The sequence below is a fragment of the Engraulis encrasicolus genome, chromosome 14 (assembly GCF_034702125.1).
Source record: "Engraulis encrasicolus isolate BLACKSEA-1 chromosome 14, IST_EnEncr_1.0, whole genome shotgun sequence".
Lineage (NCBI taxonomy): Eukaryota > Metazoa > Chordata > Actinopteri > Clupeiformes > Engraulidae > Engraulis > Engraulis encrasicolus.
The window spans coordinates 7,857,935-7,884,434 of NC_085870.1; the positions used below are offsets into that span (position 1 = coordinate 7,857,935).

The following is a 26,500-nucleotide window of genomic DNA, read 5'->3' on the forward strand; positions in this document are numbered from 1 at the left end:
CTCCTTTGGATTTATTTGTTGTTTAAGTTCTTTTTTCCTTTTCATTCATTCATTGGCATAATGAATGCATGATTGATTTTATTTGACATATTCAGTTCATATAAATTAAATAAATACATGATTGAGTTTCATATAAACCGCACCACATACTTAAATTAAAAAAAACAGAGAGTCAGGATAGCACAATAAAGCTCGGAAGCTTATTTCCATTGTGGTGACGTTTCAATCTTGCGGCCTTTCTCAGATTCACTAACAAACGCAGGCTTGTCACATGATCTATCCTGGTAGAGACTGCAAGGTTGAAACGTCATCATGCCGATGAATGAATAAAAAGAACTTAAACAAGAAAGAAATCCAAAGGAGTGTGCAAGGTTTTTTTTTTTTTAAACATCACCTATTTGTTGAGCGCCAGGGATTCTGCCGAAGCTAAGCCACAGGTGATCCAGTTAAAGTTGTTTTAATGGTTTATTAGATCGTAAAAGGATGAACAACATTATTGAATTCATGATGCCATCGTCAAAGTGCTATGCACACTGGCCAAGTTTGCATGACCGGCCGCTTCTCTGTGGGTGAAATGAAAGACAAATCCACTTCCCATGTCTAGGGTGTCCAAAGAGGAAAAATTTGAATATGGACATTACTGTAACATTGTCAACCCACCATATCATGGAATGAAAGCATTTGAACTGCCATTTTATGTAGCCCCACCAGTGGAACACTGTAATAGTCACTGTAAAAACTTTACTACCATACCTTACCTTACCACCATAGTGCTACACCGCTATGACAGTGCACAAGGCCTTTGGTAATACATTACGTCTTGGTCATTGCCATTCTGGTAACAGCAGAGGTGGAAAGAGTACTAAAATATTGTACTCAAGTACAAGTACTGTTACTCTGCTGAAAATGTACTCAAGTACGAGTAAATTTACCAGTCAAAAATCTACTCAAGTAAAAGTAAAAAGTAAATAATTTAAAATGTACTTTGAGTAAAAGTAAAAAGTTACTTTTTAACAATCAGTGTTTTATGCCTCTAGATGTGCAAAGGGTGCACTGGGTTAGAGGAAGAACAGCTAATGTTGATCTCCTCTGAGTTAAGTGAATCTCCATTGTCAGCCTCCATGTCAGCCAACATCGTTTGAGTGAGAGACAGGTCGCACGCGCCAACTCTTTACAAACTAGGCTAGAATTCTAGAGCTTTTTTTGTTTGTTTCTTTGTTTTTTTTACTCAGTAACGCTTATGCTGTAAAATGTACCGAAGTACATTACTCAAAATGAAATTTACTTAAGTAAAAGTAAAATTGCAAATTTTAAAAAGTAGTTTAAAAAGTACAAGTACACAAAAAAGCTACTCAATTACAGTAACGTGAGTAAAGTAATTAGTTACTTTCCACCTCTGGGTAACAGTTCATTTATAACAGGGGCCATATATAAAAATATGGCTTAAAGCCAAACCATCTTCTGGTGTACACATATGATCAAAACACCAACACTAAATAAAAGGTTGTGACAGTGAAAAGAGTAAACAAGATAATAGATGCTTCCTAACGCGTCCTTTGTTCAGTAGTACCACCTCAGCAGGGCTTGACAATGGCACCTGCCAACCGGCCAAATGCTGGTAAAACTTAGCTGTGGCTAGTAACAATTTCAGTGTCACTAGCCAATTGGCCATCTATTTTGCCCCTTATGTATCAATTGTGTGTATTTAAGTTAAAGAAAAAGCTCAGCTACTCTGTTTCTATTTGTTTGATTTATTTCCATGTACAGTAGAAAACTATGCACTCATCTTCTTGCTTTAGCAACTTATCTTCTGAAGTTAGATGTACAGTATCATGATAAAGAAAAAAATAATATCAACTTTGTGGCTAATACAATAGCTGAATTGCTAGTGACTCGGGAAAAACACTAGCCACAGTGGCCGGTCAGTGAAAAAGTTAATGTCAAGCCCTGCACCTCAGTCACAAGCTATACCTTTGACTGTGTCTTTCTCTTCTGAAGGGTTTGCTGAAACACATGGGGAACCTCAGATATCAATGAGAACCTTTTGAGTCCTTATTAAGTGTTAAGAGGCCACATTACTGAGGAATGCAGACCTGGGCTTGATCTCTACTCCTGTCCGAACTTACATGTAGCCTCTCACACTGCTCTCTCTCTCTCTCTCTCTCTCTCTCTCTCTCTCTCTCTCTCTCTCTCTCTCTCTGCTGTCTGTCTCTCTCTCTCTCTCTCTCTCTCTCTCTCTCTCTCTCTCTCTATCTCTGCTGTCTGTCTGTCTGTCTCTCTCTCTCTCTCTCTCTCTCTCTCTCTCTGCTGTCTCTCTCTCTCTCTCTCTCTCTCTCTCTCTCTCTCTCTCTGCTGTCTGTCTATCTCTCTCTCTCTCTCTCTCTCTCTCTCTCTCTCTCTCTCTCTCTCTCTCTCTCTCTCTCTCTCTCTCTCTCTGCTGACTGTCTGTCTGTCTGTCTCTCTCTCTCTCTCTCTCTCTTTCTCACTGTGTGTAAGAGAAAGTGAGTGTGCAAGTGTGTGTGTACTGTGTACTGTTGGTGTGTTTGTGTGTGTGTATACTAGTGTGTGTGCGTGTGTGCGTGCGTGCGTGTGTGTGTGCATGCGTGCGTGCGTGCGTGCGTGCGTGCGTGCGTGCGTGCGTGTGCCGTATACACTCATGGCTCTGGGATCAAGTGTGCTCTGCTGTGCTGTGTAGTGTGTGTGTTTTGTTTATGTTTGATTATGTGAGTTAACGCAGCATTATTCCTGTCCCCCTTCTGCAGACTGTCTCTTCAGACTGTGTCCCATGAACAGATACTCAGCACAGAAGCAGTTCTGGAAGGCCGCCAAGCCCGGGGGAACCAGCACCACAGACAACGGCCTTCTCAACAAACTTCACGTGAGTGTACTGTGTACTGTACTGTACTCAGGGGCGATTCTAGGGTCAGGTGGGGCCCCAAGTGAAAATGCCAAAGAAAGACCATTTGAATCAAAATCGCTACTACTGTGGTAAAGTGTAGGCTGTTATTCACTGTCTAGGGGCTTAGGGGCCCCAAGCGGCTGCCTGTCTTGCCTGTTGGCAAGACGCGCCTCTGATTGTACTGTGCTGTATGCATGTATGAGGTGGGCGACGTTAAAGGCCAGGACTGAACATGATGAGCGCATACTGTTGTAGGTTGTCTTTGTCCTTTTAATTTAGCTGCACGGTCAAGTATTTCTCTGTGTGTGTGTGTGTGTGTGTGTGTGTGTGTGTGTCTGTGTGTCTGTGTGTGTGTGTGTGTGTGTGTGTGTGTGTGTGTGTGTGTGTGTGTGTGTGTGTGTGTGTGTGTGTGTGTGTGTGTGTGTGTGTGTGTGCGCGCGCATGCGTGCGTACATGTCTGTGTGTGTGTGTGTGTGTGTGTCTTTTGTTCTTTGTTTATACTGTATATGATGTCTATTATGTGTCTTTGCATTGTACAGATATAGTGTACTGCGTATAGTCTCTTTGATGCTCTTTGATGTGTTCATGTCACCCCATTAGCATGCTGCAGACCTGGAGAAGAAACAAAACGACTCTGAAAACAAGAAGCTCTTGGGGACTGTGATACAGTACGGCAACGTCATCCAGGTGTGTGAGCATGGGACATTGGAAGCTCCCGTTTCTCTAAAACCATTTTGTTCTAAGCCCTTTTTGGGAAAGGGTGCCCTCTTCCTATTAAATCCTAAATATCTAAGCCTCCGAAGCACATACAAACATGAAATGAGTTACATTTAAAAGCCAAGACCCTCCCCTTGCATTGTAATGTGTTCATTCAGCTCTAACATACCCACATAGTTAATAAAACAGCTAAAATATCAGTCCTGAAAAACCCTCTCCAGGACACAATGGGTTAATGTAATATAGTGACGTGTCTAGCAGCATGCCCTTCATCAGACATTGGACTTGTAGTAGGCTGTTGAGCCCGACTATAGCATGAATATATTTATATTTAGTCTGGCACCACTTGGTTCAGATAGCTGAGGGCTGTAGTTGGGACTGAACCGTTGTCGTTATGGTTCAAATGTAGCATGCCTATCACAACTGCAAGACTCTTCATGACTTTTGAGACTTTTGTCTTTTGAAGTTTGAGCATTTCCAGCTGCTTGATGGAGGGACTGAGAGAGAGAGAGAGAGAGAGAGAGAGAGAGAGAGAGAGAGAGAGAGATATTTGTAAACTTTGCTGTAGGGCTTTGAAGGCTTCTTATCTGTTAGCCGTTTCCATCTAACTTAAATGCAAATGAATTGAATTGGAAATCCTAGATGGGAGCCTTTTCCCGTGGAGCAAAAGATTGGTGCACCTTGGAAAGATTTTATCGGCTAACCCTTCCAGTAGAATGGCAGCAGATCCTCAGTATAGACACAAGTGTACTATAACGCAAAGATTCTCAATATGGTAACCAAGATTGATCACTCTGCACATCAAACTCAATGGGATGAATTCCAGTCTGTTAAATTGGGAGTGACGTAGCCTCTTACTGCAGATGGGGTCGCCGGCGGGCCTATTCACTATTTGCTGAAAATACTCAACTACATCATAACAACATTGCTATGACAGTGCCGAGAGCCTTAAAGGGACACTGTGCAGGAAATGGTCAAAAAAGGTACTGCAACTATGCTGCTCATCGAAACTGGGTTGCCTATTGCCAAATTTGATCTTTTCATGAAAGTGTTCAAAGTAATTAACTAATATTTTCTAGTATGGCCCACGTGCAATCAGTTTTACAACTAAAAATGGCTATTTCTGGAAAATCAAAATGGCGGACCATGGAGAGGATCCCACTTTTCATGAAAAGTGCAATTTTTCCAGTCATAATGAATTTGATGGTGAATTTGAATTTGATGGTGGCGGTAAATATTCATGAAAAAGGTAACATTAGTGAATGGGTAGCATGGATTCTGGAAATAAACAACAAAAAATCCTGCACAGTGTCCCTTTAAGTAACAGATTAAAACAGAGAAATAACAATTTTGGTGACAGTAAGGTTATAACATAGATGCTGCGCTAAGGGGTTAAACATTTCCCCATTGAGCTCTGTTCATGCTGAACCCCTGCAAGTTTCCGAAAGGGGCGTGGCAAATCATAGACATGGGGCAGGGCTCTTAAATACAGTTTCTTCATCACCATCCAAAATAGCTGGTAGATGTTAATCTTACCTGCCAAACACCACACACTTACTAATGGGACAGAGTGGCAAGTAAGTTTACTTTTTCCACCAGCCAAACTGAATTTTCGCAAGCATTTGACCGGTTGGCAGGGGTTTATTTAGAGACCTGAGATGGCGGCTTAGAATCTTACATCATATTGATTCCAGAAGAAACTCCTTTTGGAGCATCTCCTCCTTATCGATCGTCTCTGCCATAAGTGATGGAACGGGAATTAAAGGGACACTGTGCAGGAAATGGTCAGAAAAGGTACTGCACTGCACTATGCTGCTCATTGAAACTGGGCTGCCTATTGCCAAATTTGATCTTTTCATGAAAGTTTACTAAATAATAAACTATTATTTTCGAGTATGGCCTAAGTACAGTTATTTTTGCAGCTAAAAATGGCTATTTCTGGAAATTAAAAATGGCGGACCATGGAGAAGATCCCCCTTTTCATGTATGAAAATTGCAATTTTTTCAGTCATAATGAATACTTAGAATTTGATGGTGGAGGTAAGTATTCATGAAAAAGGTAACGTTAGTGAATGGATAGCATGAATTCTGGAAATAAACAACTAAAAATCTCACACAGTGTCCCTTTAACTAGGCTGGTCGAAGCCCTCAGTGTTTGCCTCACCTACTCCCAGTTTCATTAGGAAGCCCATACTGCACACCGTACCTCCTGTGGCACGCTGTAATAGACATTGAAAGTTAACTACTATAGTACTACACTACTATGACAGTGCACGACGCCTTTAGTAATACATTACGACTTGGTCATTGCCGTTCTGGTAACAGATAATTTATAATGGCATGTCTTAAGGGGATATGAAGCCCATTACATAAGTGGCCCTCTCTGCGGTAGTTCTGCTCAGTAAAGCAGAAACATCAATTAGGTAGAGTAGACTACTGCAACAGGTGACTGTCTTCGCTCGCTATCTGACAGACCCTCGCATAAACGCTCAGCTCGAACAGATGGCTTTCTCTAAATTAAGTTTGTTTAGAGCAGAGGGTAGATGTTTCCATGCAGCAGTAAAGATAACACCTAATAAGTCCAATATGTTGGATTGTGACAAAAAGCATCTGTGCATGGTTGCGTTGGTCTATGTGTGTGTGTGTGTGTGTGTGTGTGTGTGTGTGTGTGTGTGTGTGTGTGTGTGTGTGTGTGTGTGTGTGTGTGTGTGTGTGTGTGTGTGTGTGTGTGTGTGTGTGGCTACACAGTTGCTCCATTTGAAGAGTAATAAGTACCTGACGGTGAACAAGCGTCTTCCTGCCCTCCTGGAGAAGAATGCCATGCGGGTCACTCTGGATGCTGCAGGCAACGAGGGCTCCTGGTTCTACATCCAGCCCTTCTACAAGCTGAGATCCATTGGAGACAGTGTGAGTATGAGGAGTATATCACCACAGACAAGGTTAACAGTTCTACAAGCTGAGATCCATAGGAGACAGTGTGAGTATATGTGTATCGCCACATACAGAGTTAAACCTTCTACGAGCTGAGATCCATAGGAGACAGTGTGAGTACAAGGAGTATATCACCACAGACAGGGTTAACTAGGGATGCACCGATACTGGTACATACTGGTATCGGTATCGGCATCCGATACTGCTCATTATACTCGTACTCGTACTCGTCAAGCACTTGCCGATACCAGGAACGTAACACAAAACAATGCAAAATCTTGTCACCTTCTGTGGACTTGAAAGCAGCATGGAAAAAAGTGCCACCTCATACATTTACTAACATTTAAATCTACCTGGAAATGGACAATAAAAATATCACAGGTGGAAAAAAACAAGGCCATGCATTTATTTTCATTGTATTTTGGTGGTAAAAGGTATCGGTATCGGTACTCGGTATCGGCAAGTACACACATACAGGTACTCGTACTTGTATCGGTTTCCAAAAAAGTGGTATCGGTGCATCCCTAGGGTTAACAGTCTTACAAGCTGAGATCCATACAAGACAGTGTGAGTGCTGTACAGTATATCTCAACAAGTCGTACTGTATGTAAAACACTCCAGACAGGGTTAAGCTTTCCACAAGCTGTGCTTCATAGACAATGGTGTGAGTCATCAACACTGCACATGCGTCTATCTGCAGAATTCATATACAGTGCTATACACACCAAACAAGGTTAACCCGTCTACAAGCTGAGTGGCTCTCTACATTTATTTGTTACGTAAGGGATAATTGACGACACGGTGTGCGTATAACAGGAAAAATAATGCACACCAGGTGGTGATGCGGCCACGACGCGAAGCGGAGTGGCCGTTACACCTCGGTGTGCATTGTTTTTCCTGTTATACGCACACCGTGAAGTCAATTATCCCGCTTATACCACGGTTGCCACACTGTCTGAAATTTATTTGAGGAATTATTTCGATGTTTTATTGGCTAAAACAATGGGTTTCTGTATAACTACTTCCTTCCGCCACAAGAAGGTTCTTTTCATAACTTTCTGGCGAACTGCCGTTGCTAATTCTAAATTGAAGGTTGCTATGGCCAAGACACCGTTGATAGTTCTATCGCATTCGGTTGTCAAGTCAAGAGCCAGTCGTTAATTCTATCGCATTTGGTTGTCAAGTCAGTCACCTCAATGTTCTACCCATCCGATATATGGGCGCGTCTGACTTGCCCACTAGATTATGCTACAGTTGGCATGATTCCTACAAATGTACAGATCTCACAGATTAAAAAAATACCCCGCGCATCTTGGCGACATTCTAAATGCCTCGCCTCGCCATTAACTTCATCAAAACAGGCACCTCGTCAATCTGCTGTAATCCCATGGGAAGCTCCCTTTGATTTATTTTCCACTGCTTTCCCTTATTGGCTAGTTATTGATCCGAAAATAGCCCATACTTTTCACAAGTTACGCTACTCTCTCAACTAATAAACGCTACAACCACAGGTAAACCTCTCCTCTCGTGGGGAAGAAACGCCCACGTGAAACGGGCGTCCCTTACTTTGCGCAGGGAATCTCTCTCTCTCTCTCTCGCTATCACAAAGTTGACAGAGTGATGGTCAGTTGGGAGAAATAAACATGTTTGACATGTGATTAGGCCTACTAAGATTTGCTCCAGATTCACCATACATTGCTGGTGTTTCCAGACGCGCGATGCGACATATGTCAATTCAGCGCGTAATGCTTGCAACTTTTTTGTGTGTAATTTATGAACGTGCGTGCCTTGGCGTATTGATACACTGGAGTTATGCGGTCAGAAAAGTGACCTAATAGTGGGACTACTTCAGGTGTGCATATATAGACAGTTAATCAACACCCAATTTAGTGCGTCACAATGGGAGATTCCAGACTGCCGTGGTATAATGGAATATATTACACGTCTTACATGATAGCAGGTGATAATATCCTCCAACTGAATATTTACGCATTTGCTATTTCATTTAATTACTAAAACGGCTTAATTTTTTTTCACGTTTTTCTGAAAACGCATTTGCATTTTCGACTTCAATGCGTTTCTGTACCAGGTGTGAAAGTAGCTTTCATGTCTCAGCGGTGCTATTTTGTGCAAGTCTTCCTAACAACCGCCCTTCGAATGGCAACATCAGAAAGAACGTACTGTAAACAAAATAAACATGTGATGTGTGCCGCTGGTCTATATCACTGCCTGACAATTTTGGTAACTTGAAGCTATTCACTTCATAGGACACTTGTCTCAAATGGCATGGTGTGGTTGTATGTTTTCTACTTTCAATTTTCAAATATGGGTTTTTGGCCGGCAATAACCCTATTGTCTTACCAATTTAATAGCCTTGCACAAACATATGTTTCAAGCTTTGGATGTTTATGAGTTGTGTACCAATGTAGCATGATGTGTTCAGTTCTGTGTAGGTTGGTATGGCACGTTACCACACAACAAAATGTATGGATGGTATCTAAGCTGCTGTTTGTGTGTGCGCGTGTGCGTGTGTGTGTGTGTGTGTGTGTGCGTGTGTGTGTGTGTGTGTGTGTGTGTGTGTGTGTGTGTGTGTGTGTGTGTGTGTGTGTGTGTGCGTGCGCGCCTGCGTGTGTGTGCGCGTGTGCGTGCGTGCATGCGTGCATGCGTGTGTGTGTAACTATGCCATAGGTGGTGATTGGGGACAAGGTGGTGTTAAACCCTGTAAACGCAGGGCAACCTCTTCATGCTAGCGGCCACCAGCTAGTGGACAACCCAGGATGCAATGAGGTTTGGCAACTTCTATTTACTTCCTCTCACACTTTGATTGTATGTACAATATCATACTCATCACTTCCACTCTAACAGAATACGATGCCTTTTATTCTCTCTATTCATACTGAATGCATAATGCAGACAGATTATATATTATGCACAGTAATATCAAAAAGTGACACATAGGTGAAATATATAAAGAAAGTAAAATACCATATAACACTTGCCTGGTTACCACCAGACCTAATCACAAGTGAGAGTCAGATCGGAATGAATGATTGTGTAAAGTAACTAAAGGCAGTGTGGGAAATCCCAGGCTAACACTTCAGCTAAGTGATTATGCTTAGTCATGTTGGGTTGTATAATTGTGTGCGCAGTCCGGAAAAGCAACAAAAGCTTTCATCTGAAATCTGTAATACAAACAAAGTTGACATGGCATGACCCTCTCTCACTCCATCTTTCTACTTATCACTTCTATCTGGACTGACAGGTGAACTCTGTGAACTGCAGCACCAGCTGGAAGATCGTCCTGTTCATGAAATGGAGTGACAACCAGGAAATTGTTCTGAAAGGAGTAAGTCCAATGCAAATGCTGACATCAAGACAGTGATTTGCATACAGGAACGCACATACAAGAGAAACTATTGTTACTTTACAGTCATTATCACTTGTCACCAAGCTGAAGGTTACCAGCTTGTGTAGTGGTAGTAGTAGTAGTAGTAGTAGTAGTAGTAGTAGTAGTAGTAGTAGTAGCAGTAGCAGTAATAGTAGTAGTAGTAGTAGTAGTAGTAGAGTAGTTGTAGTAGTAGTAATGATAATAGTGGTAGTAGTAGTAGTAGTAGTAGAATTAGCCCATGCCCAAGGGGACCCAGGTTGGAGTCCGGCCTGGGGTTTTTCCCAGCCCTACCCCATCTCTCTCTCTCCCCTTCATTTCCTGTCATTCAGTAGCCTATTTGCGCAGATGTGTGTGTGTGTGCGTGTACGTGTGCATGTGTGTGTTTTTAATTCTGTTGTTGGTGCGTATTGCTCCAGGGTGATGTGGTGCGCCTGTTCCATGCGGAGCAGGAGAAGTTCCTGACATGTGACGACCACAGGAAGAAGCAGTACGTCTTCCTGCGCACCACCGGCCGCCAGTCCGCTACCTCAGCAACCAGCAGCAAAGCATTGTGGGAAGTGGAGGTAGGTTTGTGAAAATCAGCAAAAAAGCAAAAATATACACATTTGTCTGCAATTTTCTTTCTTGCTCTGCCCGCTCTACCAGGCACATATTCTGGATCATATTAAGGCACTGTGGTGACTCCCCGAGCACTAATATCTCGCAAGTGCCCCCTTTACGGACAATATTTTAAAGTTTTTGTCATGTAGTGCCCCCTAACTGGCTCTAAATGACTGGGCACTGTGCGGCTGACCCTCATGGGTTATCCGGCCTTGACATATAGTACTACAGTACATTACAGGATGTCACATTAGAGTATATTTTACAACATGCAAATACCACTATGACTGGAAATGTATCACAATGTGTGATCTTAAACATTCTAGCAAGGTTTTTTGAAAGATACAGTATATTCTGGTGTTCCTTTGGAATCTTAATTTGGGAAAGACCTTAACCTGACCTCTGTACTTGCAAGGGTCACCAAATCAACAATTTTGCTTTATGCTCTAATTCAAAAGTCTGCATTTATTATATACAGGTCCTGACTGCCATTGTTTGGCAGTTCACATATTGAAGTGTTGTGACATTGATGGGAAATGACAGTCATGTTTTGGTGGCTTTAGGTGGTCCAGCATGACCCATGCAGAGGGGGAGCTGGATACTGGAACAGTCTCTTCCGCTTCAAACACCTGGCCACAGGACACTACCTAGCAGCTGAGGTTAGTTGTGTGTGCTTGGTTGGTGAGGTAAGGTACACTGTACATAGTAAAATTACATTACATTTTATCACATTACATTGCATTTCACAGACACTTTTTAACCAGTGGGTTTTGGGGCAGCCGTGGCCAAGTGGTTAGAGAGTTGGTCTTTCAATCTAGGGGTTGCCGGTTCGATTCCCCCCTGACCTCTCCCCACATCTCCATCCATGGCTGAAGTGCCCTTGAGCAAGGCACCTAGCCCCACATTGCTCCAGGGACTGTAACCAATACCCTGAAAAATAATAGCTGTATGTCGCTTTGAAGAAAATGAAAGCGTCAGCTGTAAAAAAATAAAAATAAAGCGTCAGCTGTATGTCGCTTTGAAGAAAATGAAAGCGTCAGCTTAGTGCAATCTAATGTAATGTAATGTAACCAAAGCGACTTACAATTGAGGACGTAATCATAGCCAACATCACTAGCAAATACGAAGTGCCCAGGAAATATGCAGAAAAACAAGTGCAGATGCAAAGTAGAGTACATTTTTTAAGTACACTAGAGTGATAAATTATTTGCAAACATACAATGATTTTCTACTCCTACAGCTACAAAGTTGAATGAATGAATGAATGTATGAATGAATATACCTTTATTTGTTTTACGTTTTGGGATACTTGAACATACAATTACGACATTATACAAGGACAAGACTAAAAAACAAACAAAACATACAGAGTATTCAAAATAAAAAATAAAAAGTCCTGGTAGAATAGAAATAATTAAATTAAAATTAAAATCCTATATACATTCAGTATATTAAAGTTATTATGTTAACTCTGTCTGCACTTAACTTATTCAGCAGTTGGATGCTAACCCTCTATTAGTTCTAAAACAGGGTAACCTGTATTACTACTTACTGTGAAATGCTTTGCAGTGTATGCATCACATTAACTCAAGATGCAGTGTTATGCCAGATCAACAGTAAAAAATGATCTACTGTAAAACCGAGTGTCATTTGTTTTTGTTCGCAGGTTAACACAGAATATGAGGATGACCTGGAATCCCGTTCATCTGTGGGTATCTTAGTGTGTGTGTGTGTGTGTGTGTGTGTGTGTGTGTGTGTGTGTGTGTGTGTGTGTGTGTGTGTGTGTGTGTGTGTGCGTGCATGCGTCTGTGTGTGCGTCTGTGTGTGTATTTGTGTCTGTGATGGTGTGTGTCTCTGTGTATCTATGTGCATGGGTTGTGGGGCAAAGGAAGCAGCGTTGTGAAGGCAGCCTGACGTGCTCTGATTATAGTATCGGCCACCATTATGGCTGACGTCGGGGGCGCCTTTTGATGAGCGGGAAAGACAGGCGGAATTTTTTTTTGACTGCCTCCTTTACCCATAATGCCGTGCAGCACAAAGAGGGAGGAGGATTAGCCCTCCGCTAATGGAGACACGCGTCCTGCCATGGTGTGTGCGTGCGTGTGTGTGTGTGTGTGTGTGTGTGTGTGTGTGCATGCGTGTGCGCGTGTGTGTTTGTGTGTCAGAATGTATTGAATTCCAATTCCATTAGGCAACTCATCATTAGTCACCAGATGAATCATCACTGTTTTTTATTACATGACCCTTCATCAAGATTTATGATGGATCTGATGAACAATGTATTCCAAAAGGGTGTCGCGCCTTTGTGTTTGTGGCCGGGAGGGTGCGTTAGTTCCACAAAGTAATCCAATGAAGCAGCAAGGAGGAACTCGCACACCACTGATGCCGATGCATAGATTATTTTAATGCATAAGGAAAAATAAAGAAAGTGCTACCCAGTGAAGTGCAAAACGTTTTCGGTCCTTCAGACCATCATCAGTTTGGCACTGATGATGGTCTGAAGGACCGAAAACGTTTTGCACTTCACTGGGTAGCACTTTCTTTATTTTTCCTTATGCATTAAAATAATCTATGCATCGGCATCAGTGGTGTGCGAGTTCCTCCTTGCTGCTTCAATGGATCTGATGAACAATAAATGTATTTATTCATATGTTTATTCATATTTATTCATATGTGTCATATTTAGGCTACGTACAGTATGTTTGGTGAGTTTGTAATAGGCTCGACCTTGCCATCTGTACGCTTCTACTCAATGGTCATTTCCCTACAAGTTAGAATGCGAGGATATAGTAAGACCAGGCCAACTTATAGTAATTGTGTAGCCTCGCGAGCCATCCTACGTACTTCCGCCAAAGGATTGGCTCCACTACGAGTCTGGCCGTGCTTCTCTGTGGAGTGCCTGGAGAAGTAGGATTTTGATCGCAACGCCCCCCCCAGAAAACAGCCAATACGTGACAATGACGTACACATCTGCGCCAGAGCCATTGGTCTGCGCTATGTTGTTGTTGAGTGAGATTGGGTGAGAGGTGTCCAATAATTTCAAACCATAACTGAGTGCAAACTTCCTGCTTCTTGCAATCGCTTCAGAGCAAACAAATGCCAGACCATAAATACGAAATTAAACGGTAGTATTATGGGATGGTCAGGACCAGGCTAGTAATTGTGTGCTTCTTTTAGTATATCAATTCCACCTGTACAAATGACTTTGCAGGAGAGAGTGATGTACACGCTGGTGGCTGTACCTGATGGCAATGACATCTCGTCCATCTTCGAGTTGGACCCTACCACTCTCCGAGGGGGAGACTCTCTGGTACCCAGGTAAGGCTGGTCTTTTCCCACAATAATTTGCCAGCTGTAATCTTGTGTAGTCTTAAGGTGGCACAGCACTGTTCGATAGAAGTTAGATAAACCTGTGGGCATTAATTGACTATTGTAGGTCTTCTAAATGGCCCAATGCATTTTTATTATTAGGTTCTGTATTTTTTGCATTGTCTGCATTGCTGTTTTATCCATAAAGCAAACTGTGCAGCCGTGAAAGTAGATAAGCTTTAGATAACTTGTACTCGGATGATGTTGTCCACACTGAGCTTACAAGAGACGCAAAAAAGAAGACATCTGATTTGTTTCCTGAGCCATCACTAGAACCAGAGATCCCCCTTGTTGTAGGCACTTTTACACCTCTGCAACTTAGGCTAATCTACTGTATATAATCAAAGTTCAAGGGAGTCCTTGTGCACAAGCCCTCAGTAATGCAGGTGCAGGTGTGAGGCAGGAGAAGGTGAATCAATGAACAAAATTCAAGAGACACCGCACACTGCTTACTTTTCTTTACTTTATTTCTCTGAGCGAACAACGCGTTTCGCCCAATGCGTCATCAGGTTCGCTCTACTGTATATAACCTTTTTCATGTGTTTGGGTGGTAGGGACCTTGGGGTCGATTGTGGGGTCCTTACACCACAGTCTCTATACAGTAATGGTGTGCTTCTGACAGGAACTCGTACGTCCGGCTGAGGCATCTGTGTACCAACACGTGGGTCCACAGCACCAACTACCCCATAGACAAGGAGGAGGAGAAGCCCGTCATGCTTATGGTGTGTGTATGTGTGTGCGTACGTGCATTTGTGCATGCTGGTGTGTTTGTGTGTGTGTGTGGATGTATACACTGTATGTTTGTGTGTGTGTTTATGCTGATGTGTGTGTGTGTGTGTGTGTGTGTGTGTGTGTGTGTGTGTGTGTGTGTGTGTGTGTGTGTGTGTGTGTGTGTGTGTGTGTGTGTGTGTGTGTGTGTGTGTGTGTGTGTGGATGTATACACGTGTATGTTTGTGTGTGTGTTTATGCTGATGTGTGTGTGTGTTCGCATGTGTGTGCGTGTGTGTACAAAGTGTTGGATCAGTCAGCCTTCTCATCATTTGGTTATTTATCCTTGTGAATTTGTGATTCCTCATGTATGTACTCTCTCATATTAGATTGGCACGTCTGCCCAGAAGGAGGATAAGGAGGCCTTTGCCATCGTACCAGTCTCCCCTGCAGAGGTGCGAGACCTGGACTTTGCCAACGACGCCAGCAAAGTGCTGGCCTCCATCGCGGGCAAACTGGAGAAGGGCACCATCACCCAGAACGAGCGCAGGTAGGCGACGGTCTGAATGACCAAATACCTAATGCACAACACTGGGTAGCAATTTCTTTCTTTTCTTCATTCATTTTGCATCGGCATTAGGGGTGGGCGTCTTCCTTTTTGCTGGACTATTGGATTACTTTGAGGAACTTAACACACCTGTCCAGCCAAAAACTGAAGGTGCGACACTTGGGGTACAGTATATGCGACATTTGGGATATATATGACAGCATGAATTTTGGAAAGAACCTACTGAAACTATTACATACTAGCCTGATAATCCATCCTAAATGTGAGAACGGAGTAATTTAGTTTGGCCCCGATGAACCATACCTCGGACGATTGCTGATGAGAACAACAGCTCTGACCAATCAGCGATCTTTGCCGTTGAGGTGCTTTCCCAACGGTGTTGCAAACTTCGTCGTCACTCCCTCAAAACCCTGCCCGCTTTGATTCAAAACAAATCGCTGCGTTGTGATTGGCTTTGCCAGACTCAGGGCACAGTGTTCAAAACCTTCTCAGATCCGAGGCCAGACCCACTCGCAGCTGAAAAAATTTTGGCGTCCAGCGGGTGGCGCTGGTGTACCAGGCTAATTACATACCTACATAGTATCTGCACTAAACTACTTCGTGTTTGGAAACATATTTATTATGATATAGGCAAGCCAAGTTCTTTCCTGTTCTACCATTTGCAACACATTTTTAGCTCCTGAAGCACAGTTAACTTAGCACACTTAGCACACACACACACACACACACACACACACACACACACACACACACACACACACACACACACACACACACACACAAACAAAGGCAATGATGCGTTTGACCTCCCACCACCCATACCTCACCTTGCCTCACCTTACGTCATCTGTCACAACCGTATCTGTCCCCAATCTCCACCAGGAAACACGGCAGGCAGATGGCCGCCAAAACAATGAAGTCTGTGATTAATCGCTGATGACCGTTGTGTGTTTTGCTTTTTTTGCGGCTCATTTCCTGCGAAGCGTGTGCCCTGTTTGTCTTCTGCTCTCTGTTTGTGTGAAGCGATTTTGCCTCGTCCGGCGCCGATTGTCCGCTATCTCTTCCTCTCTGAATTTCTCTCTCTCTCTCTCTGTCTGTCTGTCTGTCTGTCTGTCTTTCTGTCTTCCTCTCTGAATATCTCTCTCTGTCTCTGTCTCTGTCTCTGTCTGTCTGTCTGTCTCTCTCTCTCTCTTTCTCTCTCTCTCTCTCTCTCTCTCTCTCTCTGGTCAGCTTCTGCGCTTGGTTGTTTCCTCGTCCTCATCGTGGGTTAGCCACGCTATTCCTCTTGAGTACAGTACTCACCCAGACACTGTACCCCCACCCCACACCGCACACACACACAGGTCAGCACTTTCAAGTGGAGGTCAACACTTTCAAGACTGACTTTGAAGGTGGCTGTTGGTGCATCAGAACTGACACTGACATTGAGTCACACCCGTTTTCATTCAATTGTTCTTCCATCAGTTCATGTCCCCTTTGATGATCCCTCATCAGAGATGTATAATGTAGTACTTTGGTAGTTGTAATTAAATAATTGCACATTACCTGTACTAGTGTTGTAATTACATCCATACCAGTACTTCTACTTCGTCTTTACACATATGTGTCCCTGGTAAGACTTTATTTTAGGGATACATCTATCAGCACTAATACATACAATGTCCCTGTATAAGTAACTTGTAAGGCATGCACAAAGCAAAATCAAACATTTGTTAGGCATGTATTCGCAAATGTCTTGTTCATGCACAATAAGGGATTTATTACCAATTTAATCTTAGTAAGGACCTAGTAGGCCTTAGCGTTTGCTTAGTACATGCCTTACAAGTTACTTATGCAGGCATTAACATTGTATGTATTAGTGCTAATAGATGTATCCCTAAAATAAAGTGTTACCGTACTTTGGTAGTTGTACATAAATAAACGCACACTGCTAGTGTTGTAATTACATCCATACCAGCACTTCTACTTCTGCTTTACACATACAGGGGTTGGACAAAATAACTGAGACATTTAGTGTCATTTAGTGTCATTTTAGTGTCATTTAGTTCCTCTTGCATCCACAGTTAATCCTGTTGGATGTGGTTCATCCTTCTTGGTGGTATGCAGACATCACCTTGGATACTGTGGCTCTTGGTACATCACAAAGACTTGCTGTCTCGGTCAAAGATGCAACAGTTACACACATACCAAGAATTTCTCCTTTTTGAACTCTGACATGTCACCCATAATGTTGTGTGCATTGCAAAATTTTGAGCAAAACTGTGCTCTCACCCTGCTAATAGAACCTTCACACCTCACTTTACTGGTACCATGTGCCATAAATGAAGATTAGCCTACAGGCTGGTCCACTTGAGCCATGAAACTTCCCACACTAAAATGACAGGTGTCTCCGTTATTTTGTCCACCCCCTGTAAATAAACGCACACTACTGGTGTTGTAATTACATCCATACCAGCACTTCTACTTCTACTTAACACATATGTGTCTCCCTCATGCTCTGCTGAATGCCACAGGGCGGTGACCAAGGCCCAAATCATTATGTTACTGGCAGATTATTACGTTATTGGCATCGTTATTACATTATCGTTTAGTGTAAGGCCCATAACGTAATAACCTGCCAATAACGTAATACCTTATTACATTATTGGCAAAATGTTATTACGTTATGGGTAGGGAAGTGTTATTATGTTATTGGCAAGTTATTACGTTATTGGCTTTATTACGTTTCAAATGGGCCCAAATTATTACGTTATTGGCAGTTATTACGTTATTGGCAGTTATTATGTTTTGGGTTGTAACAGTCCCTCATGCTCTGCTGAATGCCACAGGGCGGTGACCAAGCTGCTGGAGGACCTGGTGTACTTCGTGGTGGACATCCCCAGCAGTGCACAGGACGTGCTGGAGATCATGGTCAACAAGCCCAACAGGGAACGGCAGAAGCTCATGAGGGAACAGAACATCCTCAAACAGGTAGACGGACGGTCAAACACATCCCTTCATAAAGGGGTATGCCACTATTTTGGGGCTTAATACAGTTAAAATCGTTGGCCGGGGTTTATAAAGGTGGTAAAGTGTCTTATTTTTCATGTTAAGCGTTGTCTTGCTTTAAGACAAGTTAAAAGAGGAGGTATGTAGCTAAGCTAGTGAAAGTCAATGGATCCGTGTAGCATTTAGCATGCTACACGGATCCATTGACTTTCACTAGCTTAGCGACTGTATTAACTGTATTAAGCCCCAAAATAGTGGAATACCCCTTTAATGCATTACTTTCATTCGTTTTCTGCTCTTGCCCATTCATTGTTTCATTGTTTGTTTCTTTATTGCTATTCGTATTGCGCCTATTCCTTCTTTTTTTGAATGTGTTCTTATTAGGGGCCAAGCAGCGAAGCTGGCGAAGGCCCCTATAGAGTTAGTAGGTTTTCTTCATTATTATTATTTAGGCACCATTCTTATCCCTCTGCAAGTCTATGGCAGCCCATAGAACCGTACGTAGGAAAATGCTGTAAATCGGCACACACATTCGGGCCTGGTTCAGCATTACCCACAGCAATTTATAGATCCCCAGCCCCAACGCTCTAGCGCCACCAACAGGTCAAAGTCACAGGTACATTTCTGCTTGTAACTTTTGAACCGCTGGGCCAATTTTCATAAACTTGGTATCCATGGAATCCTTGCGCCAAGACGAATCCAACGCACTCTATGACGTCATTTTCCGCCAGGATAGTTTTCCCGCCATTTTGGATTTTGTGAAATTCAATAAAAATGCTATTTTTTCCGCAATTTTTGACCAATTCGCCCGAAACTTGGTATATAGTATCTCTAGACTGAGCTACACATGGGGTCTCAAGGAATATTAGATATCTTTTATAGTTTTGCCGTGACAGCCAATCAAAATTGTCGTAAAAGTGGTGAAACAGGAAGTGAGGTCATATCTCAGCAACCGTTTGTTGAATTAGGTTGGGATTGTGTACACACATAGTAATCCATCCCATTACCTACCACAAAAAAAATCAGAACCCCAGCTCAAACTCTGTAGCGCCACCAGCAGGTCAAAATTTTAGTTACATTTTTGACTGTAGCTTTTAAACCATATGCACGATGTAAAATATATTATTATCACTAGAATCCTTGGGCCAAGCCGAATTCAACGCACTATATGAAGTTCTGTCAACGCAGAAGGGAAATTCCGCCATTTTGAATTTTGTAAAATTCACTGTAAGTCTATGGTAGCCCATAGAACCATACATAGAAAAATGCTGTAAATTGGCACACATATTTGAGGCAGCATCAACATTACCCACAGCGAGTTATAGGTCCCCAGCCCCAATACTTTAGCGCCACCAGCAGGTGAAAGTCGCAGGTACATTTCTGCTTGTAAGTTTTGAACCGCTGGATCAATTTTCATAAACCTGGAATCCCTGGAATCCTTGGGCCAAGACGAATCCAACGCACCCTATGACGTCATTTTCTGCCTGGAAAGTTTTCCCGCCATTTTGAATTTTGTAAAATTCAATAAAAATGCTATTTTTCCCGCAATTTTTGACCATTTCGCCCGAAATTCGGTATATTGTATCTCTGTACTGAGGTTTGTATGGGGTCTCAAGAAATATTAGATATCTTTTATCGTTTAGCCGTGACAGCCAATCAAAATTGTTGTAAAAGTGGCAAAACAGGAAGTGAGGTCATATCTCAGCAACCCTTTGTCGGTTTCGGCTAGGATTTGTTACACACATAGATGTCCATCTTGTGACCTACTGAAAAAAAGTTCAGACCCCCAGCTCAAACTCTGTAGCGCCACCAACAGGTCAAAATTTTAGCTACATTTTTGCCTGTAGCTTTTAAACCATGTGCACAATGTAAAATATATTATTATCACTAGAATCCTTGGGCCAAGCCGAATCCAACGCACTATATAATGTTATGTAAACACAGAAGGGAAATTCCGCCATTTTGAATTTTGTAAAATTCAATAAATTGCTACTTGTCACACAATTTTTGTCAGAATGACCAGCAAAAAGGTACACATCATCTTCAGACTGATAGGTATTAGGGTATCCAAAGAATTTTTGATACCTCTTATCGTTTGGAGGTGACAGCCAATCAAAATTGTCGTAAAAGTGGCAAAACAGGAAGTGAGGTCATATCTCAGCAACCGTTTGTCAGATTCTTTTAGCTATTTTTTGCACACATACTAGTCAATCCCATGACCTCCCACAAAAACAATCCAGATTCCCAGCTCAAACTCTCTAGCGCCACCAACAGGTGACAGGAAGTGAGCTTATATTTGTCAGCCCTTTAAGGGATTCAAAATAAACTTGGTTCATGTGAGCACACTCCCCTCCAAGGAATGCACACCAACATTGGCGAGATTTGGGCCAAAGGGGGCGCTGCAATTCCTTCTGTTGCCGTGGCGACTTTGGCAAGTTTACTGCTTGGCCCCGCATTGCTGCTTGCAGCTATATTATTTGTTCTGTATTTAATTTGTTCAGTCGTTCTTTTCGTCATTCTTCTAATTAATTTTCCTTCCGTTCTTCTTTTGTTTTCAATCTTTCAGTGTAACATACAGTACAAACTACTATATAAAGGTGTATAGTAGACTCAGTTTACATATAAGTGAGCATTGTAGTCCTTACTCCTCCATTTCTGAAGGCTCAATTTATAGTGAATTATGAAATAATATACTGTATAGTAAACTGCAGCCTAAATGAGCATTTTTGCACTTCACCCCTCCGTGTTGATGTCTTTATCATATCCTCAAGCTGCTGCAGGCTCTGTTCCGTGTAACATACAAATTCATTGAAAGATGTAGTGTATATGTATAGTGTATATGTACAGTAATACTATCTTGGGACCATTTTCTTTTTTTTCTTCTTATTGACATGCTTTTTGCGTCTGTATTGTGTTTCATTTCTTTTGTTACTAACAGTCTGTTTTGGTTTTAGATGTATGTTTGGGATTTTAATTTATAATGCTTGTTAACATCTAGCCTGCCTATTTTGGACACCAGATGGAAATTAGCCTTTGGGCTACAATCTGGCACATTTACATATATGTGCATGTATGTATATGTTCATTAATGTGCAATGTCCTGAAGAAATAAATGAAAATTTAAAAAAAAATGTAAAGAAAAATTAAAAATAAACTCTGACCGTCGTAAGCTCAACTCCTCCGTGTTGATGTGTTGCCAGATCTTCAAGCTGCTGCAGGCCCCGTTCACAGACAGCGGCCCCAACGGCCCCATGCTGCGTCTGGAGGAGCTGGGCGACCAGCGCCACGCCCCCTTCAGACACATCTGCCGCCTCTGCTACCGCGTCCTGCGACACTCCCAGCAGGACTACAGGAAGAACCAGGTGAACACAGTGGCACAGATTAACACACAGTTTAATCAGAGAGAGTAGAGAGAGAGAGAGGTTCCATTGGCCCATTGTTTCCGGGTTCTACTATTGCGGGGGGGGGGGGATCCCCCTTTAGGCAGACCTAGGCAGACCTAAGGACTGTTCTATTCAATGCTAGGGGTATTATGACACGCCCCTTTAGGCAGACCGGAACCTGGTCATGTTAGGTGCCCATAGCAACCTATTACATTGGCATATCTCTATATACGTAAAGAATCTCTGGTTTAATAGGGCTACAGGTAGAACCAGGTGACGTCAGTAGCACAGATGCACACAGTTAAACTAGGTGACCTCACTACATTTGTGTTATGAGTTGTTATGTTATGATGGTTTAGCTAACACTAGCCTCTGTAATGAGATACAGTACTCCCAACAGAAGAAACAGGTGACCTCAGTAGCACAGATACACAAAGTTTAACCAGGTGACCTCACTACATAGACAGTGATGATGGTTTAGCTAACACTAGCCTCTGTAATGAGATACTCCCAGTAGGACTACAGGAAGAACCAGGTGACCTTAGTAGCACAGGCAATTTAGCCAACACTAACCTCTCTAATGTTTTATGGAGGGCTGGGAGACCCTTTGGTGCTAGTCCAAAGGGTTTACACAACTGGACATCTTGGAGGTTTATTTCATTCTGCTGAATGGAAATTGATGAGGAAGCTACTTTAATGAAACATCTACTTAAGAAACATCTACAAGCTCCCAGAAGAAGTCCAGTTGCTTTTTGCTAAACCCTTTAACTAGGGTGACCAGACGCCCTCTTTTTCCCGGACATGTTCTTCTTTTGAGACCTATAAAATGCCAAAGAGGGGAATTTCAAAATCGTCCGGGATTTTGTTTGACTGCCTCAAACATAACACAGTACATAGCAGCTACAGTACATTGCCCATATTATTGCCATTCCATTCCATTTCACTGCATTCCAGGTGTCTCTGTATCGTTCACAAAACTTTGCATTTGTGTGTGTGAAGGAAGTCTACCCTGAGTGTCTTCTTTACAAGCAAAAACACATGTGTTTTTCTACGGCAATGCTGAAAATGTGTTTGTAATTCGGGCCTATAAATGCAATTGTTATACAGACACCATGTAATTTGTGTCAGATAAGTCCACACCAGGGCAGGAATTTCTCCCACTTTGGCCTTGTGCCCTTGAAAAATATCTGCCATAAGGCCACAGTGGCCTAGATGCCCTCTCTGACTAGGTTTTGCGGTTTAGCATGAAGCCGGACACATAATTGATTAAAATGCATAAAATTGCATCTAAGAAACGCACATTTTCTTGGGGGAGGACCCCCAAACCCCCTGTCCAAAAACATGTCCTCATTTATGCTGTCACGGACATGGTCACCCTACCCTTCACGCACAATTATTGTTTTGTTTTACTGTATGGCCTTGGTTATCTGCCTTTGGCCTCTAGGCCTATGCCCTTAAAAAATTGACAACTCAAAAGGCCAAGTGGCCTTGCCCCTAAAATGTCGAAATTCCAGGCCTGGTCCACACCAATACACAGATAAGTGGACTTGGTGGATCAGTGTTTCTGAAAGGTGTGGTACATTGCAGAGATGCTCATGCAATATGGACAGGAACTTGCTGTAGATTCTATAAGCAGATGTGGGAACTGTGTTTATCCTGATGTTGGTTTGGCGTTATGTCTTACCATTGGGTGCATGTGCGTGTGCATGTATGTGTGTGCATGCGTGTGTGCATACGTGTTTGTGTGTGTGTGTGACTGTGTGCATACGTGTGTGTGTGTGTGTGTGTGTGTGTGTGTGTGTGTGTGTGTGTGTGTGTGTGTGTGTGTGTGTGTGTGTGTGTGTGTGTGTGTGTGTGTGTGTGTGTGTGGGTGTGTGTGTGTCTCTCTCTCTCTCTCTCCTTTCTGCCTCTGCTTGTAGGAGTACATAGCCAAGTATTTCCGCTTCATGCAGAAGCAGATCGGCTATGACGTGCTGGCGGAGGACACCATCACGGCCTTGCTGCACAACAACCGCAAGCTGCTGGAAAAACACATCACAGCCGCTGAGATAGACACCTTCGTCAGCCTCGTCAGGAAGAACCGGGAACCCAGGTCTGGCTGTATATCTGTATGTGTGTGTGTGTGTTTGTGGGGCGTGTGCGTCGCCTGTGTGTATGTGTGCGTGAGTATGTGTGTGTGTCTCTCTCTGTGTGTGTGTCTCTCTGTGTGTGTGTGTGTGTGTGTGTGTGTGTGTGTGTGTGTGTGTGTGTGTGTGTGTGTCTGTGTCTGTGTCTGTGTCTGTGTCTGTGTGTGTCTGTGTCTGTGTTTCTGTGTGTACCTGTGCATGTGTATGTCTCTGTTATTGTAATATCTGTACTCTGTCCATAGTTTTGCTCATAGTGTATGTATGCATCTGCGTGTCTCTCTTCAGGTTTCTGGACTACCTGTCAGACCTGTGTGTGTCCATGAACAAGTCCATCCCCGTCACCCAGGAGCTAATCTGCAACGCGGTGCTGGACCCAGCCAATGCAGACATCCTCATCGACACCAAGTACAGTAGCTCTGCTATGCTCTGCCCTTTCCTTTTCCACAGTCAGAGCCAAAATCAGATTTTTTTTATGCCATTTAGTTTAGTTTAGTTTAGTTTAGTGTATTGCTTATTTGACAGGGACCGTGTACAGACAGAATCTAGTACCAGAGTTAGCTAGAAGCTAGTTTACATCTGTGGTCCCTGAGCAGGGAGCTAAAAACAAACACACATTAAAAACATAGACAATACATGCACTACTGTTGCCACTACAAGTCACAAATTGGAGCAGCAACAGAATCCTACTAAAACATACAAAAACATGTACAATTACATTAACACAACAAGGCAATACACACATGATGATGCACATGCCATATGGCAGTGCTTACTGTAACAAAGCACAATGATCAGTGGTCACATTTTTGATTAGCCTTAAGCCATCTTTTTAGTGATAATTTAAACTGGTTAAAGCTTTGTGTGCAACCTAGTTGGGAAACTTGTAGAGGCCCTCTGAGTCAATAAATAAGTTGTAAAACAGTATGACAGACATACGTATATTACAGACTAGGGTTGCACAATTAATCGAAAATAATCGAAAATCGTGATAAAATCGTGAAATCGAAGTCGTGATTTCAATCGTGATTTAATCGTGGCAATAGTGACCTACCTTTGAGAGCGTCCTTGAAGCCAGAACATACTGACAGGCTGGTGTTTCTGGCCAGAAATCTGTCCACCTAGGTTTCATGCTATTGCCTTTACATAATTATACAATTCATTCTATTTTGCTCATTCCAAATATAATTCATTCTTGGTTATATTTATATCCCCGAAACGCGGAGCGTCGGGGATGTAATGGTTTTGCGTGCGCCGCCGCCGCGTCCGCGTCCGCCGCCGCCGCGTAAGGTCTTTCGTGTTAACGCGATAACTTTTGAACGGATGTTTGGATTTGTCCCAGATTTTTTGGGTGAATGCTCTAGGACAGGTTCATGAACTGATTCGAGTTTGGAGGTCAACACTTTCAAGATGGCTGAATTCAAGATGGCCGAATTTTTGTTTGGTCCATAACTTCTGACCGGGTGGATGGATTTGTCCCAGATTTGGTATGTGAATGCTCTAGGGTAGGTTCATGAACTGCTTCGAGTTGGGAGGTCAACACTTTCAAGATGGCTGAATTCAAGATGGCCGAATTTTTGTTTGGTCCATAACTTCTGACCGGGTGGATGGATTTGTCCCAGATTTGGTGTGTGAATGCTCTAGGGTAGGTTCATGAACTGATTCGAGTTTGGAGGTCAACACTTTCAAGATGGCTGAATTCAAGATGGCCGAATTATTGTTTGGCCCACAACTACTGACCGGTTGGATGGATTTGTCTCAGATTTTGTGTGTGAATGCTCTAGGTTAGGTTCATGAACTGGTTCGAGTTTGGAAGACAACACTTTCAAAATGGCGGAATTTTCATTTGGCCCATAACTTCTGACTGGATGGATTGATTTGCCCGGTAACACCTTATTTTAATGGTTCACCATTTCAGTGAATCTACCATATTAGGTACAGTGTAATAACCAATGTAACAATATTTAATACCATGTAATACTAGTGTAATACCAGTGTAACAATATGCAATATCAGGTACAGTGTAGTAACGAGTGTAACAGTATGCAATACCATGTAATATAGTGTAATACCAGTGTAACAATATGCAATACCATGTAATACCACTTACGCACAAACACATGATGTAAGTAAAAAAATTACATTGTATTAAATATTGTTACACTGGTTATTACACTGTACCTAATGTGGTATATCCACTGAACCATTAAAACAGTATAACCATTTGCCCCATTTTTTGCTTCATTTTCACAATAGTCGTTTGGTTTTAAGCCTATGCACGTCATGTCACATCTGTATATACGTTTACGAAATGGTGGACGGGAGTGGTAGGAATGATGGGGGACTGGAAGCGTCGCGTTTCGGGGATATACCTTAAGCAGTCGAAGGCGACTGCACAGGCAGTCTAGTTCATCTTGTTATAATTTTCAAAAAAATCTGCAAAAATCAATAATCGTGATTAATAACCGTGATTACGATTTTGACCAAAATAATCGTGATTTTGATTTTTTCCATAATCGTGCAGCCCTACTACAGACATAAAATATTATAAAATGAAATCCATGAGATACAAATTCCATGGAGATCGTACAGATCTTTTACTTTGCTATCGGTCTGACCATAGTGAGGAAGAGGCTATTAATAAATCTAGTTTTTTAGTAGTGCTACTGTCTGCTCTACTGTGTCATACAGCCATTGCCCACTTACAGCTGCAATGACAGTCATTTCTGCTTTCCCAGTCAGGCATGAAAAAAACATTTGAACTTAGCAGCACACCAATGCCAGATGTCATCTGATAAGTGACTGTGTGTATGTGTGTGTGTGTGT

The 26,500-nt window shown here is 42.5% G+C and overlaps 1 protein-coding gene across 1 annotated transcript in view; it reads left to right on the plus strand.

The window, feature by feature from the left end:
* The window catches only part of itpr1a (inositol 1,4,5-trisphosphate receptor, type 1a), a 103,268-nt gene that overhangs the window by 9,399 nt on the left and 67,369 nt on the right, over nucleotides 1-26,500 (plus strand). Inside the window, exons 4-18 of the mRNA XM_063214850.1 lie at nucleotides 2,763-2,878; nucleotides 3,500-3,586; nucleotides 6,365-6,523; nucleotides 9,236-9,334; nucleotides 9,810-9,893; nucleotides 10,352-10,498; nucleotides 11,099-11,194; nucleotides 12,202-12,243; nucleotides 13,747-13,853; nucleotides 14,527-14,626; nucleotides 15,002-15,162; nucleotides 18,009-18,150; nucleotides 21,369-21,530; nucleotides 23,471-23,643; nucleotides 23,963-24,082. Of these exons, the coding sequence (XP_063070920.1) occupies nucleotides 2,763-2,878; nucleotides 3,500-3,586; nucleotides 6,365-6,523; nucleotides 9,236-9,334; nucleotides 9,810-9,893; nucleotides 10,352-10,498; nucleotides 11,099-11,194; nucleotides 12,202-12,243; nucleotides 13,747-13,853; nucleotides 14,527-14,626; nucleotides 15,002-15,162; nucleotides 18,009-18,150; nucleotides 21,369-21,530; nucleotides 23,471-23,643; nucleotides 23,963-24,082 (1,795 nt within the window). The remainder of the gene's footprint in view (nucleotides 1-2,762; nucleotides 2,879-3,499; nucleotides 3,587-6,364; nucleotides 6,524-9,235; nucleotides 9,335-9,809; nucleotides 9,894-10,351; nucleotides 10,499-11,098; nucleotides 11,195-12,201; nucleotides 12,244-13,746; nucleotides 13,854-14,526; nucleotides 14,627-15,001; nucleotides 15,163-18,008; nucleotides 18,151-21,368; nucleotides 21,531-23,470; nucleotides 23,644-23,962; nucleotides 24,083-26,500) is intronic.